At 43.9% G+C, this 19,874-nt stretch overlaps 1 protein-coding gene across 2 annotated transcripts; it reads right to left on the bottom strand.

The window, feature by feature from the left end:
- Positions 1-1,952: 1,952 nt before the first annotated feature.
- LOC111858263 (fibroblast growth factor 19-like) lies at positions 1,953-19,329 on the bottom strand. 2 transcript variants are annotated; one of them, XM_072712836.1, is made up of 5 exons: positions 19,257-19,329; positions 3,533-3,564; positions 3,243-3,320; positions 2,915-3,018; positions 1,953-2,422 (listed from the first exon to the last, which is right to left on the bottom strand). In XM_072712836.1, the coding sequence occupies exons 1-5, from the start codon at positions 19,259-19,261 to the stop codon at positions 2,105-2,107; spliced, it is 537 nt and encodes a 178-aa protein (XP_072568937.1). In that variant the 5' UTR covers positions 19,262-19,329; the 3' UTR covers positions 1,953-2,104. The 2 variants fall into 2 exon arrangements, with proteins under 2 accessions (XP_072568937.1, XP_023695647.1); XM_023839879.2 differs by lacking the exons at positions 3,533-3,564; positions 19,257-19,329 and adding an exon at positions 16,503-16,628.
- Between the last annotated feature and the right edge of the window lie 545 nt (positions 19,330-19,874).

Below are 19,874 nucleotides of genomic sequence, written 5' to 3'. Positions count from 1 at the left end.
CATCCAGGGCACGAAGCTCCCGTTCCACCACATCCCAAAGATGCTCTATTGGGTTGAGATCTGGTGACTGTGGGGGCCATTTTAGTACAGTGAACTCATTGTCATGTTCAAGAAACGAACAATGATTCGAGCTTTGTGACATGGTGCATTATCCTGCTGGAAGTAGCCATCAGAGGATGGGTACATGGTGGTCATAAAGGGATGGACATGGTCAGAAACAATGCTCAGGTAGGCCATGGCATTTAAACGATGCCCAATTGGCACTAAGGGGCCTAAAGTGTGCCAAGAAAACATCCCCCACACCATTACACCACCACCAGCAGCCTGCACAGTGGTAACAAGGCATGATGGATCCATGTTCTCATTCTGTTTACGCCAAATTCTGACTCTACCATTTGAATGTCTCAACAGAAATCGAGACTCATCAGACCAGGCAACATTTTTCCAGTCTTCAACTGTCCAATTTTGGTGAGCTCGTGCAAACTGTAGCCTCTTTTTCCTATTTGTAGTGGAGATGAGTGGTACCCGGTGGGGTCTTCTGCTGTTGTAGCCCATCCGCCTCAAGGTTGTGCGTGTTGTGGCTTCACAAATGCTTTGCTGCATACCTCGGTTGTAACGAGTGGTTATTTCAGTCAAAGTTGCTCTTCTATCAGCTTGAATCAGTCGGCCCATTCTCCTCTGACCTCTAGCATCAACAAGGCATTTTCGCCCACAGGACTGCCACATACTGGATGTTTTTCCCTTTGCACACCATTCTTTGTAAACCCTAGAAATGGTTGTGTGTGAAAATCCCAGTAACTGAGCAGATTGTGAAATACTCAGACCGGCCCGTCTGGCACCAACAACCATGCCACGCTCAAAATTGCTTAAATCACCTTTCTTTCCCATTCTGACATTCAGTTTGGAGTTCAGGAGATTGTCTTGACCAGGACCACACCCCTAAATGCATTGAAGCAACTGCCATGTGATTGGTTGATTAGATAATTGCATTAATGAGAAATTGAACAGGTGTTCCTAATAATCCATTAGGTGAGTGTATCATTTTAGCAGTGATAATGCAATATGAATAATTATCAAGTAATACATGTTTTTTTAATGATAATGAAGTTAATGCGGATTTTCCACACTTTGAAATTACAAGCAATGCAAATATGAGCGTTATGAGGTTTTCTGTCTTTTGGGGTGTGGGGGGGGGGGGCAGCCATCTTTGGAGAGAAAGAACTGAAGCTGAGTTATTGGTATATACAGCAATAATCTTTTTTAGAAAACATATGTATAATCCATCCATCCATTCATCCATCCATCCATCCATGTCCTAGTCCAGGAGTGGCCAATCTTATCCGCAAAGGGTCAGTGTGTATGCAGGTTTTTGGATTAACCTTTAGGTCAGCTGTTCAAAGCCAGGTGTGAGGACTCTTCAGCCAATCAGTCCTCTTATTAGCAATCTAATTTGACAGTTGCAGTGAAAACCTGCATACACAGCAGCCCTTTTTGGATAAGACTGGCCACCCCTGTTCTAGTTGAATATGCAGGATATGGTCAGAGACGGGCTTGGAGCCTATACAAGGTAGCATCGGCCAGTGTTTTCCTACCTGGTCCTCAGGACCCCCACATTGTGGACTGTCTGGGAGGGAGCAAAAATGTGGACTGTCTGTGGGTCCCCAAGGATCGGGCTGGGAAACACCATAAAGCAGGGATACACCTTGGATGGGATGAGTATGTATAATTATAATTAAACTGGGCTCAGTTCCTTTATGCAATGTGTCACGTTTTTTTCTCGACTCATCTCAAAAATATAGAACAGATTCTTCACAGAAAACTTAAAATCATCCCACTTTTGATTTTTTGTAAACCGCTTTTATTCTAGATACAGTAAAGACTTACAAAACATTACCAGTACATGACAATTACTGTGATATATATATATATATATATATATACACACACACACATACACACACAAACACACACACACCTACGAATTGAAAATTCAGCAAATAAATGAAATGCTACATTTTAGCCATTTGAGACATCGCTTAAAAGACTGTGGTAGTAGCTGTTTGATGTGGAATTTACATTTACATTTACATTACATTTTTTTTGGTTACCTAGCAGCAGGAACATTTAAGTTGAATGCTGGACTTATGACTGATTCTCCAAGTCTCATTCCAAATGGGTCATCAGAGTCAAGGTCTAAATGTTCTTTATTTTTCATTGGAAATTCACTCTGTTTCTCTTCACCACTCTCCATGTGCAGGACATTTTGCATCGGAAGGAACCGTGAAAATGGAGGAAGGTGCTTTCCCGGGGGCCTCTTAGATGTAAGAGACACGGGAATATCATGATTAACAGAAAGGAAAAGTGTGTACCCATCCTCCAGCAACAATTCCTTGAAGGTGCAGTCAGCTTCTGTGTATATCCGCTGGGTGGAAAGAGCCACAGGATGAATTCATTAGTGTCTGCATGAACATCATTTACTCGGTGTCAGTGGGATCATGGTCAGGCTTAAGCTCTCTTCTCAGCACTTACAGGCACGTAAGACTATGTGATGCAGTCAGCAAAACGGATGTCTTCTCATTTAGTGAAACATAAATAGCAGGTTTTCCCAGTTTCCAGTTGGGAACAGGATGTTATACTAGTGTGCTTTATACTGACAAGTGCTATGTGGTATTGCTCTTTACACTAGCTGAGATTCAGCCACCATTTTCAAACAGCTGCCTCAGACATGCAATTAGAAGCTCCAAAACGATGAAAAAATCTGAATAAAATGTGTTACATTCATAGTAATACTCAGTGAAAGCGTTAAGAATGAAGGCTGTATTGTACAATATACATAATTTGGATGACAAATAAAAAAAAAATGCCACGATCTTGGTTGGACCCGGGCCCCGGTTTCCTCACGGAAAATGCTCACCTGCCCCCAGAGATGTCCCTTTTTGTTGGCACATAGGTAGAGAAATGACGACGATGCCTGGATGACAGTCTCTCCAGCTCTCACGGACCTCAGCTGGAGCACACCTGGAACACACATGTGCATGAATGGTCAGGCTTTGGTCTCAGGCTTTACACTACAATTCATGATACTGATTAGTAGATCACATTTTGCATGTCATTTATGAATGCATTGTGATATTCCACCTGTGCCCCCTGAATACCTTAACTTCTACCATATCGCACTGCTACAAAGCCTGTAGGTTGTCCAGTTTCATAATAAAAATGCCTGTATGTGCAGTAACACTCACTGTTTTCCGTCTGGATGGGGGTCCCTTTCACAACGCCATCTGGGCAAATCTCTAGGAAAAGTCCACGTCTTTTGTCCTCTGGACCAAAGGTAAAATAAATGCTTTGAACTGGATACATTAACATTATCATAATTGTTGTCATGACAACAATACACTTAGAATAGACACAATTCAACATAAGTCTAAATATATGTCAATGGTCATTTTTTACTTTTAAAGATGTTCCTGTAAACTGCACGACATAGAATGTGCAACAACACAACAAATAACAATATCAATCATGGTACTACCTGTGTATAAGTGTCTCTCTCTGACATGATCACTGAATGACAGAAGTGGGTTTGGATCCGGGAGATAAAATAAGAGGGAGAGGGGTAGGAAGAAGAGGAAAAAGGTGATAGAGAGGCAGGTGTCAAAAGTGGAGAAGAACATTTGAAGGTGTGAATGTCAATACCGGGTGAAAGTGATACAGGAAAATGTCACAGAGGAATAAAAAAATAAATCCAACTAAATGATAAAAAAGAAAATGAAACCCTGCTGCCTATCTATGAATAAATATTAAATTAATAAAAGCAGTGATTAATTAAATAACAGGAGTCAATGCAATGTACCTGGACTGAGCTAAACCCTCAGTTAGAGGAGAAATACTAGTCAGGAGCTTTATATACAAAGCTGGGGTCCGGGGACCTTTGCAGAAAGTGGACTGATGAGTCACTGAATTCAAGGAAACAGAAATATTACCTCTAGTGTCTGGAATTTCTAGTAAAGTGGATTAAGACGTGAATATGACATTGGGTAAAAGGAAGTGACCATTTCCATTTTTGGGCATGTGTTTCTGCCACTCTAGCCTTGTTATCAATGATGCCTCCATTTCAAAACCAGTTATTTGTTTCATAGCCACTGTTACCAATATTGATCATAATAATTCAATTTATCAGAAAAATTATGTTTATCTTCCATCGCGACATATCTATGGAGTACAGGGTAATAGAGGATGGACTAGGCATGAGGCAGGGGACAAATTGTAGGGGATGAAAGGCTTAACGTAATACATTATGTTAACAAGAGGAATAATCATTAAAATGGTAAATTATCATTAAAAATGTTTCATGATATAAACTGTTTATCAGAAATAATGCATTTTAATTTTCATATTAATTTGTAAATGAAAACTTAGAATATGACATGACTTTGCCACACACTGACACACACATACACACACACACACATATTTGCCCGATCATAGCATTAACTAAGCGCCGCTTCTTATCACTCAGTTCTCTGGAAATCACTTGTGGAATTCCCAGCCTAAGATACGCATGTTCTTAATGTAGTTTATACAGCGAACAGTGAGTTGTTCAAGAGCACTAACGATTGTTTTTTTTTAGATTTATGAGGGCGTCATAAGTTTATTGCCTGGAATTCCATAGCACAGAATAGACAACAAGTAGGTTAGGCTCACATTTTTTTATGTGATATGAGGAAGTGTTGAAGCACTGCAAACGCAAAAGAACCATGCGACAAAGACAAATGGAAGGATTGTAAAAGAGTGTGATCTATTATTTATTTATTTAAACATTTCAAATACCTTTGACCTGAAGGGGGCGATGTAGTGTTCAGGATCACATGAATTTACTGTAGTGGTATCACGACGGTAAAATCAGTTTTAGTTTGGATATTTGACAGATATTCGGATCCACACCCTTCAGACATACAGTAGAGGCGATGATTCACTCAGGCTAGCCGGCGTAAGCAGTCGGAAGACGACAAGTATAAAAACAGAGCCCTACACGTGATCACTTAGGCTACCTGTTATTTAGAGACCGTCAACAAATTACTGCCGAATAGCAAAATACTAATTTCTTGCAATAGCTTCTAGGTCAGGGGGTCCAATGACCCAAAACCAGGTGTAAATTGTGGTAGTACTTTACACGCCCAAAACACAGCGATTTTTATTCACTTTTACCCTTTTATGAATTTTAAATCATTTTTATATAGAAAAAAGTTTTTTCTATTAACAATTACCGGAGATGGGATCCAGCAGCCCAGAAGGGGGCACATTGCATAACTACCATAGACGCAGGTCACAGAGATTTTCATTTTTAACCATTTATATATTTAATGTGATTTCTTTATTGGAAAATTTAGATTTTTTTTCAATACCTTCTAGGCTATGGGATCCAGTGACCCAAAACTATTTGCAAATTTCAGTACTAACTTAGACACACAGGACACATCAATTTGTATTCGCTTTTGGTCATTTATGTATTTCATATGAGTTTTTATTAGTAATATAAAAATAGGATTTCTATGCTATGGGATCCAATAACCCAAAACCAGCTGAAAACTGTAGTGCCACCTTAAATACATATGAGAAAGTGATGTTTTTATTTATCTTCAACCCTGTATGTATCATCTATGAATTATTATTGAGGAAAGCATATATCTGTTTGTTTGTTTATTTTTACAATAACTTCTGGACCCCAAACCAGTTGCAAATTTTAGTATTACCTTAGATGCACAGGACACTGATTTTTTCTTTTATTTTTAACCCTACAATGATTTTACATAAGTTTTGTTGTGAAAAATGAGAGCGGAAAGCACCGGTTTATGAAGACAAATAGAACCTCCTTTCCTCTGTAGGGTGCTCAATGCTGCAAAGGAAGATAATGGGAAAGCAGTCAGAAATATCCTACATAGAAGCAGGCTTATGATCTTATGTAGTCTCATATGTGTGTTGTGTTTATCTATTCCATATGATTTGATATGTTCTAATCCATGTGTTATAATGAATTAAGCTAATGGACCAAATATATATTTGATATGACTAATTTGATTGGCTTGATGGCAGAGTATTGATTAACATGGGGATATGCAAAGGGTCACCAAGGGAGGAGTGCAACTCATGGCGACTGGCCGACTGACCATGGGCCTAAAGGAATGCAGAGGTGCAGAAGGTCATCATCTTTGAGGACATCACACACTCTGTATGCCAATGTACTGTAGAGTCACTGTCTTAACCAAGAATTGAATGTTAGAGGTGTTACAGAAATGTATAAAACCTGAGAATTTTCTTTGTTCGGGGGTCAGGTTTATTTACCTCATGCTTGGTGCCAATGAGTACAGGTTTGTTACTTCCACAATTGGATCGCATGACATGGAAGCTATTGCAAGAAATTAATGTTTAGTTATTTAAGTGGCAATTTTTTGACGGTCCCTAAATCAGCCATACACGGTGCCCTGATGTTGTATTTGACATCTTCCGACTGCTTATACCTGACTGACTCACCGCCACCTGTCAGGGTTAGCCCCTGCTGTGGTCCTACCGTGTCCCTTCCCCGTTTGACCAGCAGGCCACCATGACAGCCACCGCCACCATGGATCCGACTATATGTCGAATATACTACCTAAAACTGATTTCACCGCAGTGGGGTGTCTTGTATCTTGCAGTGTACTGTATCTCTGTAATTTAAATTTATCTGAAGGTTTCACTCTAATGGATCATACAAATGGCAGTTAATATACAATGGTACCTCAGAACGCGAATTTAATCCGTTCAGAACTCCGGAACGAATCCTAAAAAGTTCGAGTGATCGAATTTTCCTCATAATAAATAATGGAAAACCAATTACCGTATTGGCCCGAATATAAGACGACTGAATATAAGACGACCCCCCCTTTTCCAAGTTCATTTTTGGGAAAAAGTTTTTTGAAGACCAGATTTTGTCTTATAGAGGATACTTGTTTATTTGATAACGCTGTTTACAATTTGTTGGAACAAAAGAAAAACATTTTAAAAAAAGAACAACAGAGTAAAGATTTGATGGGAATATAGCTCGGGAATATTCATTACTATAATTTTGAAATTGGAGTCATAACTCCGTCTAAGATGTTGGTTAATTTGACGAGCCTTCGAACCACTTTGTTCAAGATAATCTCTTGACATCTTCATTATTCAGTGTTGTGGCATTGTTGTGAGGGACGGTGGCCGATTCATTTAGGTTAAGTCAAAACGCGAATAAGACATCCGCGGATATAAGACGACCCCCCCTTTTTAAGAGGTATTTTTAGAACAAAAACTGCGTCTTATATTCGGGCCAATACGGTAATTGGTTCCCGGCCCCAAAAAATTACACCTAAAAATGTTTTTTTAGCATTTAAACACAAAATTGAACCGGATAAAACAAGAAGAGATGCATATACTGTACTAAACACATCTAAGCACATTTATCAAAACTGTAATTTGTAAAGTAAGAAAATCAACAATGTGTCCTGCCCCAATCGTCCGCTCCTTCCGTGTGCCACACCCCCTCGTTAACCCCGTATGGAATCCCCGTGTGATCAGCTGTTTCTAGTTGTTTTCATTAGCCCTCTGTCTTTCATCCGTGTTTCAGTTTGTTTCCCCAGTCCGGTCATTGTATTGTCCGTCTGCGTTTTACCTGCCTTACCTGTAATTAAACCCCACATTCCCCGATACCCTGACGTTTGCGCTTTGTCTCCGCTCCGTCCCCGCTCGGCACAACAATATTATTATAATTAAACTTATTAATTTATAATTAAACTTATTGGTGGTCCGATCCTCGGCTACAGAAGCTAGCTCTAGGGACATGGAATGTCACCTCTCTGGTGGGGAAGGAGCCTGAGCTGGTGCGCGAGGCTGCGAGGTTCCGACTAGATGTAGTCGGGCTCACCTCGACGCACGGCTTGGGCTCTGGAACCAGTTTCCTTGACGGGGGTTGGACCTTCTTCCACTCTGGAGTTGCTCACGGGGAGAGGCGCTGGGCAGGGGTGGGCATACTTACCGCCCCCTGGCTGGGCGCCTGTACATTGGGGTTTACCGCGGTGGACGAGAGGGTAGCCTCCCTTCGCCTTCGGGTGCGGGGATGGGTTCTGATTGTTGGTTGCACTTATGCGCCAAACAGCAGTTCAGAATACCCACCCTTTTTGGAGTCCTTGGAAGGGGTGTTGGAGAGCGCTCCTCCCGGGGACTCTCTTGTTCTGCTGGGGGACTTCAATACTCACGTGGGCAATGACAGTGAAACCTGGAGGGGCGTGATTGGGAGGAACAGCCCCCCCGATCTAAACCCGAGTGGTGTTTTGTTATTGGACTTCTGTGCTCGTCATGGATTGTCCATAATGAACACCATGTTCAAGCATAAGAGTGTTCATATGTGCACTTGGCACCAGGACACCCTAGGCCGCAGTTCGATGATCGACTTTGTGGTCGTGTCATCGGACTTGCGGCCGCATGTATTGGACACTCGGGTGAGGAGAGGGGCGGAGCTGTCAACCGATCACCACCTGGTGGTGGGTTGGCTCCGATGGTGGGGGAGGAAGCCGGTCAGACCTGGCAGACCCAAGCGTATAGTGAGGGTCTGCTGGGAACGCCTGGCGGAATCCCCTGTCAGGAGGAGCTTCAACTGCTACCTCCGGCAGAACTTCGCCCATGTCCCGGGGGAGGCGGGGGACATTGAGTCTGAATGGGCCATGTTCCACGCCTCCATTGTGGAGGCGGCTGACCGGAGCTGTGGCCGTAAGGTGGTCGGTGCTTGTTGCGGCGGCAATCCCCAAACCCGCTGGTGGACACCGGCAGTGAGGGATACCGTCAAGCTGAAGAAGGAGTCCTATCAGGCTTTTTTAGCCTGTGGGACTCCGGAGGCAGCTGATGAGTACTGGTGGGCCAAGCAGAACGTGGCTTCGGCGGTCGCTGAGGCAAAAACTCGGGTATGGGAGGAGTTTGGCGAGGCCATGGAGAACTACTTCCGGACGACTTTGAGGAGATTCTGGTCCACCATCCGTGGGGGGGGGGGGAAAGCAGTGCAGCATCAACACTGTTTATGGTGGGGATGGTGCGCTGCTTACCTCAGCTCGGGATGTTGTGGGTCGGTGGAAGGAATACTTCGAAGACCTCCTCAATCCCACCGACACGCCTTCCAATGAGGAAGCAGAGTCTGGGGACTTGGGGGTGGACTCACCTATCTCTGGGGCAGAGGTCGCTGAGGTGGTTAAAAAGCCCCGGGGGTGGATGAGATCCGCCCGGAGTTCCTCAAGGCTCTGGATGTTGCAGGGCTGTCTTGGTTGACACGCATCTGCGGCATTGCGTGGACATCGGGGGAGGTGCCTCTGGATTGGCAGACCGGGGTGGTGGTCCCCCTCTTCAAGAAGGGGGACTGGAGAGTGTGTTCTATAGGGGATCACATTTCTCACCTCCCTGGTAAGGTCTGTTCGGGGGTGCTGGAGAGGAGGGTCCATCGGATAGTCGAACCTTGGATTCAGAAGGAGCAGTGTAGTTTTCGCCCTGGCCGTGGAACAGTGGACTAGCTCTATACTCTCGGCAGGGTCCTTGAGGGTGCGTGGGAGTTTGCCCAACCAGTCTACATGTGTTTTGTGGACTTGGAGAAGGCATTCGACCGCGTCCCTCGGGGGGTCCTGTGGGGAGTGCTCCGGGAGTATGGGGTACCGGGCTGCCTTATAAGGGCTGTTCGGTCCCTGTACAACCGGTGCCAGAGCTTGGTCCGCATTGTCGGCAGTAAGTCGGACTCGTTTCCGGTGAGTGTTGGTCTCTGCCAGCGCTGCCCATTGTCACCGATTCTGTTCATAACTTTTATGGACAGAATTTCTAGGCGCAGCCAAGGCGTTGAGGGTGTCCGGTTTGGTGACCTCAGGATTAGGTCTCTGCTTCTTGCAGATGATGCTAATAGGCCTCATCAGACCGTGACCTTCGGCTCTCACTGGAGCAGTTTGCAGCCGAGTGTGAAGTGGCTGGGATGAAAATCAGCACCTCCAAATCCGAGACCATGGTCCTCAGCCGGAAAAGGGTGGAGTGCTCTCTCCGGGTCAGGGAGGAGGTCCTTCCCCAAGTGGAGGAGTTTAAGTATCTCGGGGTCTTGTTCACGAGTGAGGGAAGGATGCAGTGGGAGATCGACAGGCGGATCGGTGCAGCGTCAGCAGTGATGCGGGCACTGCATCGGTCTGTCGTGGTGAAGAAGGAGCTGAACCAAAAGGCAAAGCTCTCGATTTACCAGTCGATCTACATTCCTACCCTCACCTATGGTCATGAGCTATGGGTAGTGACCGAAAGAACGAGATTGCGAGTACAAGCGGCCGAAATGAGTTTTCTCCGCAGGGTGGCTGGGCCCTCCCTTAGAGATAGGGTGAGGAGCTCGGTCATTTGGGAGAGACTCAGAGTAGAGCCGCTGCACCTCCGCATTGAGTGGAGCCAGATGAGATGGCTCGGGCATCTGGTCAGGATGCCTCCTGGATGCCTCCCTGGTGAGGTGACCCTGGGGGAAGACCCAGGACACGCTGGAGGGCCTGGGAACGCCTCGGGATTCCCCCAGAGGAGCTGGATGAAGTGGCCGGGGAGAGGGAAGTCTGGGTTTCCCTGCTGAGACTGCTGCCCCTGTGACCCGACCTCGGATCCAGCGGAAGATGATGGATGGATGGAATAATAATTACTATTGTTATTGTTACTGTCTATCATTGTCTAAATGTATTTTTACTGTCTAAATACACTCACCTAAAGGATTATTAGGAACACCATACTAATACGGTGTTTGACCCCCTTTCGCCTTCAGAACTGCCTTAATTCTACGTGGCATTGATTCAACAAGGTGCTGAAAGCATTCTTTAGAAATGTTGGCCCATATTGATAGGATAGCATCTTGCAGTTGATGGAGATTTGTGGGATGCACATCCAGGGCACGAAGCTCCCGTTCCACCACATCCCAAAGATGCTCTATTGGGTTGAGATCTGGTGACTGTGGGGGCCATTTTAGTACAGTGAACTCATTGTCATGTTCAAGAAACGAACAATGATTCGAGCTTTGTGACATGGTGCATTATCCTGCTGGAAGTAGCCATCAGAGGATGGGTACATGGTGGTCATAAAGGGATGGACATGGTCAGAAACAATGCTCAGGTAGGCCATGGCATTTAAACGATGCCCAATTGGCACTAAGGGGCCTAAAGTGTGCCAAGAAAACATCCCCCACACCATTACACCACCACCACCAGCCTGCACAGTGGTAACAAGGCATGATGGATCCATGTTCTCATTCTGATAACGCCAAATTCTGACTCTACCATTTGAATGTCTCAAGAGAAATCGAGACTCATCAGACCAGGCAACATTGTAGCCTCTTTTTCCTATTTGTAGTGGAGATGAGTAGTACCCGGTGGGGTCTTCTGCTGTTGTAGCCCATCCGCCTCAAGGTTGTGCGTGTTGTGGCTTCACAAATGCTTTGCTGCATACCTCGGTTGTAACGAGTGGTTATTTCAGTCAAAGTTGCTCTTCTATCAGCTTGAATCAGTCGGCCCATTCTCCTCTGACCTCTAGCATCAACAAGGCATTTTCGCCCACAGGACTGCCGCATACTGGATGTTTTTCCCTTTGCACACCATTCTTTGTAAACCCTAGAAATGGTTGTGCGTGAAAATCCCAGTAACTGAGCAGATTGTGAAATACTCAGACCGGCCCGTCTGGCACCAACAACCATGCCACGCTCAGAATTGCTTAAATCACCTTTCTTTCCCATTCTGACATTCAGTTTGGAGTTCAGGAGATTGTCTTGACCAGGACCACACCCCTAAATGCATTGAAGCAACTGCCATGTGATTGTTTGATTAGATAATTGCATTAATGAGAAATTGAACAAGTGTTCCTAATAGTCCTTTAGGTGAGTGTATATGTATTCAGTTAGTGTAAACATGCACGGTGCTATCACATACAGCGAATGTGAGGCTGAGACTGAAGCTTTACCCTTTATTTCCACTGAGAGACGTGCTGAGTGACTCATTTCCCCGCGCATACAAGTTATCTTAGGTCGGCGTTCATGGTTTGACTTCTGAGATTCAGATCGAGCTCTAGGCAATTTTTTTTTCTAACTGGTTGGTTCGACTTTTAAGAAATTCGAGTTCTAATGAGTTCGAGAACTGAGGTACCACTGTGTGTGTGTCTGTGTGTGTGTATATATATATATATATATATATATATATATATATATATATATATATATTTAGACAGTTATTTTAATAAAGATCATTTTGAAATCATAACATTTAATGATTTATTATTCATCCATTTTGTGATGGAATTACTTTTTAATTATAGCTTGAATACGGAGAGGCTGAAAAAAAACCTACCTTCACTGTCTGGCTTATTTCTGTAAATTCCATCTCCTCCAGCCCTACTGGCAACCTGTGGGGCTGCCCATACTGTGGGAGGACAGTTCATAGATCCCTGGGGTTCAGATCACAGGACTATATCTGCAGTGAACCCTTATAATATTAAAGATGAACAATTTCTCAGAGGAGCCACCTTTAGGCAGGGCGCTAAAACTGCCTTGCATCTTCTCAAAACCTCCATCACCTCGTCCACCAAGCTTATTCAACTACAGGAACACATTCTTTCAATGTTCATAATGAATGTGAATTTCAGTACGTACAGTGATACTAATAGGACTAAAGGACTCTTCAGAGTGAAAATGGACCAAATCATAGGGAACATACCTTCTCTGTTAATCAGTAACGGACAGGGAATTCATAACAATCATGCACTTGGTGCCAAGTTTTAGCAATCTGGCATGCTAATAGGTACATTGTATGCCTATAACATCAAAAACCATCGCAGGCAAGTTGGGGTCACCTTCTGCTGACCTGTATGCACAAAATTCATTATGGCTCCTACATGAAATAATAAAATTAATTTTTCACCTCCCATTAGTACTAGATCGTTGTATAATACCATGTTTCCTGTGTTTTATGATGTCAGAAATCCATTTTTGAGGTATATTTTGTGATTCTGGGTTATCAGCAAGGTCAAATGCCATTTACAAGGTCATATTAGTCACATACAACAATTATGTGGTAGCTTTAAGTAGAAGTAACTTATTTAGTAACTTTATTTAAAAAAAAATAACCAAAAGTGGCAGACTACATAAGTAACGGAACGGGGTCCTCAAGTGCTGAGGCGCATAGTGCGTAAAAGTCACCAACACTCCACTGACTCAATAACTGCAGTTACAAGATTCCTTTGGCATTAACCCCAGTAAGAAACTGTGCGGCAGGAGCCTCATGTAATGGACTTCCATGGCTGAGCAGCTGCATGCAAGTCTCATATTACCAAGCACAATGTCAAGCACTGAACGGAGTGGTGATAAGCACTCCACCATTGGGCTCCACCATTGGAGCAGTAGAAATGTGTTTTTGGAGTGACAAATCAGGGGTTTTGTGCCAACTGTAAAGTTTGGTTGAGGAGGGATATGGTATGCAGTTGTTTTTCAGGCATTGGGCTTGGCCCCTTAGTTCCAGGGAAAGGAACTCTTAATGCCAGACCTCGACCCCATCAAACACCTTTGGGATGAAATAGATCGCAGATTGTGAGCCAGTCTTCCATGTCCAAGATCAGTGCCTGACTTCACAAACTCAATTCTGGATGAATGGGCAAAAATTCCCACAGACACGCAGCAAAATCTTGTGGAAAGCCTTCCCAGAAGAGTGGCGGCTGTTATAGCTGCAAAGGGGGAACCAACTCCACATTGATGCCTATGGATTTAGAATGGGATTTCATAAAAGTTGCTGTAGGTGTAATGGCCACATATCCCAATATTTTTGTGCCTATAGTGTATCAGCTCTTCATCATAAAGCCACCATTGTCCTCAGCAACAGATGATGTAGCAGCATTGTCTCCCTGCCAGTAAGAACAAGCAGATACACCGATGATGCTTCATTTGCATCATGCTACTAAGCAGGGGTACACAAAAGCCTATGTAAGGAGAGTAGGTGCTGATGTGGTTGTTCTTGCAATTTTTCACTTCTTTGTTCAGAGTGGTCCCAGTCCATCAAATCTGTCAACAGCTGGAACCTCGAACTGTGAAGCATTTCCTTCCTTCTAACACAGCATGTGATGCAACATCAGCAATGTTTGGAACTGGTAAAAAGACAGCATGGAAGATATCGACCATCTTTCCCGTCACCGACAACTTCATTGCCATCACAAATGACCCAACCAGCCTCACATCTGACTCCCTGCACATACAAAGTATGGAGCACTTCACTGTCTTGATGTACAGCAAAAACTGTGGTGTAAACCTAATCAATGAAACTATGAATGAAGCTGATGTTCACTCATGGTCTACAATCACTTGACTTCATCCCACCAACCCAGTATGCTTTGTTTCAGCAGGCAAGATGTGCACTTCTCAGTACAGCATTCATCTCGAGACAGTCTCTCAGCAGAACGCCCAAAAACCCTGACCCAGGCAAGTGAGGTGGGGAATGGAAAGATAGAACCAAGGTGTGGGTGCCATATTGGGCTGATCTGGCAGATGCCAGCCAGGGATGCTCACAGCTGCTCCACTGAGAGTGCCTAGTTGCATGCAAGGGTAACTGCAAATATTATCAAGTTGGAATTCACTGTGGCCCATTCTGCAAGTGTGATGGAGGCTGCCCACACAATGATATGGAGATCTGATATGTTCTATATGTATATTTTGTATAATAAAGTCCAATGTTTTTAATGTCTGACTTTTACTTGAATAAATCTCTGTTTTAGTACATTTGATTAGTTACCAAAATGTTGCTTATTTTGCTTATAAAATGACCTTGAAAAATGACATTTGGCCTAGAAATTATTTTAAAACACATTCTCATCTGAAACAGATTCACTGCACCAAAAGCATGGAAATATGCTCTGTGTGTGTGTGTGTGAGAGAGAGAGAGAGAGAGATACAGTAGTCCAGCTCAAACGGGAGCTGAGATATGACATTTACTTTATTTGGTAGTGGCCCTCAACTTGCTTGTGATGGCTTTTGAAACTCTTACGACCACACCTATTAGCATACCAAAATGCCAAATCACAAAAACCTGGCCCCAACTGTAGAAGTGTTCAGAATTATGGCATATTCCCTCCCCGCTACAGGCCAAAAAAAACATTGGTAACACTTTATAACAATGTTCACTTATACCACATTTATAAGCCTTTAGTTAAGCATTGACTAATCATTTACAACACCCCATTTAGAAGCCTGTAGCTAATGATGAACAAATCATTTACAAACTCTTAATAAGACTTTTATAAGCATGTCGTTAAGGGCTAACTAATCATTTGCAAAACCTTAATAATTAAGCTCCTGTTTGAGCTTAACTATATCTTTATGGTCTGTATAGCACTTTGGTCAACTTTTGTTGTTTTAAATGTGCTTTATGAATAAACTGACTTGACATGCTAACCAACAGCAACACCTTTTGTACAAACATACCCATGTAACACAGGAATCATTCTGAGCAATACTGCATATAAATATTACATGGATATGCATATTACACCGAAACTCGCACCTTGCAACGCAGCCTAAAATGGTGCTTACAGGGCCATGTGTACACAGTGCGATTACCGCGTGTATCTCACAATATGTCACTCGCTCTTCTTAAAGCCACAAACACCTCTCTCACTGTTACCAGCAGCTGCAGCTGTATTGTTTATATGCATAATAAACCATGAATAAATCTGTTGGTTACATCGCTAATGAAATGCTAGCATTAGCATTAGCTAGCTTTTTCACTGGTTTATCAGCAGAAAAATACCAATGCATTAATGAAGGTATCTTTGATGTATTACAGCTGAGAGCTTTAAGTAACGTGTTACCATGATCATCCATCCATCCATCCATTTTCCAAACCGCTTATCCTACTGGGTCGCGGGGGGTCCGGAGCCTATCCCGGAAGCTATGGGCACGAGGCAGGGAACAATTCAGGATGAAGGGCCAGCCCCACGCAGTTACCATGATCAGTTTATGATCATTTACCCTTTTAATAATTAATAAATGTATAGTAAGATTTTGTAAATAATTAGTTAACCCATAGCTACATGCTAATTGCTAATAAATGTCTTAAGAATCTGAAAATGATTTGATCATCATTAACTACAGGCTTAGTAATCATTTAGTGATGATTTGTTTATGATCAAATCCCCTGTAAATCATTTATATGTGTTTGATAAAGTTTTTCTAATGATTAGTTTGCCGTTAACTACAAGCTTAAATATCTTGTTAAGAATTACTAAATAATTTAAAGGTTTTCTAAATGATTACTTAATGTTTAACTAAAGGCTTATATACATGGTTTATCTGAGCATTATTAAAAAGAGTTACCAAAACATCAAAAAATGTGTCATGTCCAGCCTGCTCCACCTGTCTGATCCTCATGTTTTCTCTTGGGTGCGGCTCCAAATCAGCCACACCTATTATCCGTCAATCTTACCTCTTGTTCCTGCCCTCCTGTTGATCATTCAAAGCTACCTTGTGTTTTCTCCTCATTAGGCTTTTTTATAAGCATCTTCCCGCTCAGTATCCCTTGTCAATTCATTATTGCCTGTTCATGTTTTCTGTCTGCCTGATTAAGCCAATAAAACATATCCACGATGGATTACCCCAGCACGGCCTGCCCTCTGGGACATTCCTTACATTGCTGGACGTGACACAATGAACCCATTGAACGACCCCGCAGCTGCTCCCATAATCCCCCCGAGACCTTCAGTGGGATTTGCTCCATCCGATCCAGCCCAGAGACTGCTAGTCCTGCTTCCCAACCTGACTCCATGGACAAGCTCCAGGAGACCAGGGGGCTCATGTATAACGACGTGCGTAGAATTCACACTAAAACATGGCGTACAGACAAAACTAGGAATGTGCGTAAGCAAGTAAAAATCCAGATGCATAAAACTGTGCATAAGCACAGATCTACACACATTCCCTTTATAAATCCCAATGAGCGTGAAATTTTACGTATGTGAACGAGCCCACAGCCATCGCCCCCACCCGCCCATAATTATGCATATTTGCATAAGTAAATCTGTATAAATGCCCACGTTGTTCTATGTTTTTCTTAAACAACAATGGATAAACCACGTGGGAAAAATAAGTATTTCAGCAAGTGCGAAGTGGAGGTCATGTTAACAGAAATCGAGAAAAGAAAAGTGATATTATTTGGTAGTTTAAGTGGCATCAGCAATAAACGAAGTGGCACAGCGTGGCGGAGTCAGTTAAAAGTGTTGGTTCCGAAATTCGCACGGTGGCCGAAATTAAAAAGAAGTGGTCGGAAATTAAAATCGACGTGAAAAAACGAGTGGCTGCTCACCGTAAGAGTCTTAGCAGCACAGGCGGAGGTAGCGGAGGTAGTCTCACACCCTTTGAACAACGAGTTGCTGCGATGATTGGGGACACACTTTTATCGGGTGAGGGGGACGCCAAAGTCAGCACGGCTGAGTTTTTCTCGTACCATACTTGTTTGAATTACTTGCATGTTTATGAATAACACGTAGGACGCAGATGCGGTGTTACTTTAGTTTATTCTGTTTGTTTATTCTTACAGACAATAGTACAAGAGGTGCCCCCAGTGCCGAGGACAAAACAGGCGGTGATGGTGCTGCTGTGCCGAGCACATCTTTGGGCGCTGGCTGCACATATTCCCGTGCCTCAGAAATCGGGGGGCCACTATCCGGCCATGTGCTGACTGAAGCTGTGCTGCAGTCACAAAAAGAAATCGTGAATGCTGTGAGATGTTGCCAATGAATTAAAACATCTAAATGATACGCTGTGTGATACTGAAGTTGTAACACTGTTCCATTTGGCGGAAAATTTGGTGGCTCAGGGTCAGGTTCATCTTGCCTAAGCTCTTCAGATACCAGCAAGCCACGATTTTGTGCCAGAATATGCAACACACTACATGCGTGTACAATGCGACACACTTTTTGCGGACTGCATGTAGGCTATAACAGTAACCCATCGGTCTTGTCCAGGCAGCGCCAACAGCCTTAAAGCTGCCCTTCAGTGCGCTCTACCACTGGGGGGACACACTGTCATAAAACTAATGTTTTATGTTAAATGTGGGGTGATCCAAACGAATAATTATGAAATGTGACACGTCCCCCTCAGATTTAATGGCGGCGACGCCCATGCATTAATGAGACACATGTTCGTATTGCACATAATCTGTACATTAATAGAGTTAAAGTGCTTTCTATTTACATAAGCATAAGCAAATTCGTTCTGTGAAGGTGCCTTTATAGCAATGTGTGCGCAGTCGATGGCTCCGATTACATTAGGAAAGCTGGACATTGCTGCAAATTGCGCTTTAATATTTGCTTGTTCAACCACGGTGTAAGGGAATTTTATATATCTGGGTGACAAGCGGATTATGCCGTCCCATACAGCTGGCATGGCGCGACTCAGTGTTGACTAAGAAATACCCGATCGGTCCGCAAGTTCTCACTGAAAAGCGCCTGTGGCTACGAAACCACGAGTGGACAGAACTTGTAAAGGAACAGGTATAGCGCAATTCCTCATCGTCTTCCTTTGTAATGCTGACCCCAGTTCAGCACACAGCTCCAAAAGGATTTTGGAGATCTGAATCAACTTAGAAGCCAGTCATCATCATGGGCCAGGAAATCAGTAAGATCCCTGAATACACGTTCTCTTCTAATTCTTCCATAAGCTATGTCTTCCAATAACGCAAGAGCTGCCATGGTAGTTGTAATAGTTCGGTCATTTTCTGCACCGTTTTATTGTTACAAATTGATAAAAAATCAGGTGCCTTACATTTGTAAACAACATACAATTAATGTCGGTGTATTTGGTAAAGTCAGCGTTATGATTGTGAGTTTAAAAAGATAAACCACAGTAGCAATGACCTGCCACTGAGTGCCGTCCGTTTACAAAACCGAGCAGAAACGTGCATATGCCATGTCTGGAGCTGCCGTGATAATGTGCGTAGTGCTACACCAAGTTTCGTTTTTATACATCTCGACGTGAGCGTGGAAACGGCCGTACGCAACATTTTCGTGCGTACACACCGTTTATACATGAGGCCCCAGGTCCTGCCGAGGAGGCCAGCTACTCCCGGAGTCCAAGTAGTACTTCCTCCAAGGCCCAGACTGTGGCCTGCCACCTGCTAGTCTCCCTGTTCGGCAATGCCAATTGCCTCGTCAGTTTCTGCCTGCTCACATGTAGATGTTACCTCATGGGCTCCTGGTTGCTCACCTACGTCCACCTCGCCTCCGTTGGTCCTTCTGAGGCCAGGGGCCTTGTCTCGGCCTTTTGGGAAGAGGTCACCAGGGAAGGGTTCTGGCTGGGCCCAAGGAGAAGAGAGCTGCTGCATCTCTGGAACCTCAATCCCAAGCAAGTCTTGGCCCATATGGGACTCATCTCACGCGCTCCTCACAATAAGGCTAGGGTTCAACTTGACATCAACAGTGTCGTTACAAACTGGTGGCTGTCATTAACCTGCCATCAGACAGCCCAGCAATCACCCACTTCGGGCTCCCTGGTAGATGCTAGCTTTGGGCTCAAGCCGGGGAGGATTTTCCCCCTGAGGACCTTGAATGGGAACCTCTGGGCATGGCCCTGAGACCCACTCTATGGCCCATAGCCCAATGATCCTGCCATGTCACTCCCAAGTCCTGTAGGGGGCATTAACCCCAGAGAGTATCCAGAAAGGGGGCCAGTTGAGTCTGTCTCCCAAAGAGCAAGATGGGGGCACACCATTTGGGGCCAGCGTGCCAAGTCCGGCACCTACCCAACAGGATCCTCAGGATGTCCCTGTTTGGCAAACCCTTCATAGCTCTTGAGCCCTCAT

This window comes from Paramormyrops kingsleyae, chromosome 5 (assembly GCF_048594095.1).
Source record: "Paramormyrops kingsleyae isolate MSU_618 chromosome 5, PKINGS_0.4, whole genome shotgun sequence".
NCBI lineage: Eukaryota > Metazoa > Chordata > Actinopteri > Osteoglossiformes > Mormyridae > Paramormyrops > Paramormyrops kingsleyae.
The sequence above is the reverse complement of the archived record's forward strand: the minus strand, read 5'-3'. Positions and strand labels throughout refer to the sequence as shown.

What these genes read in the sequence shown, in the direction of transcription:
- LOC111858263 (XM_072712836.1), bottom strand. An exon ending in AGAGAGACACTTATACACAG is followed by an intron (nt 3,321 to 3,532) that starts GTAGTACCATGA and finishes CCTTTGGTCCAG; the next exon opens with AGGACAAAAGACGTGGACTT. An exon ending in AGGGACATCTCTGGGGGCAG is followed by an intron (nt 2,423 to 2,914) that starts GTGAGCATTTTC and finishes CTTTCCACCCAG; the next exon opens with CGGATATACACAGAAGCTGA.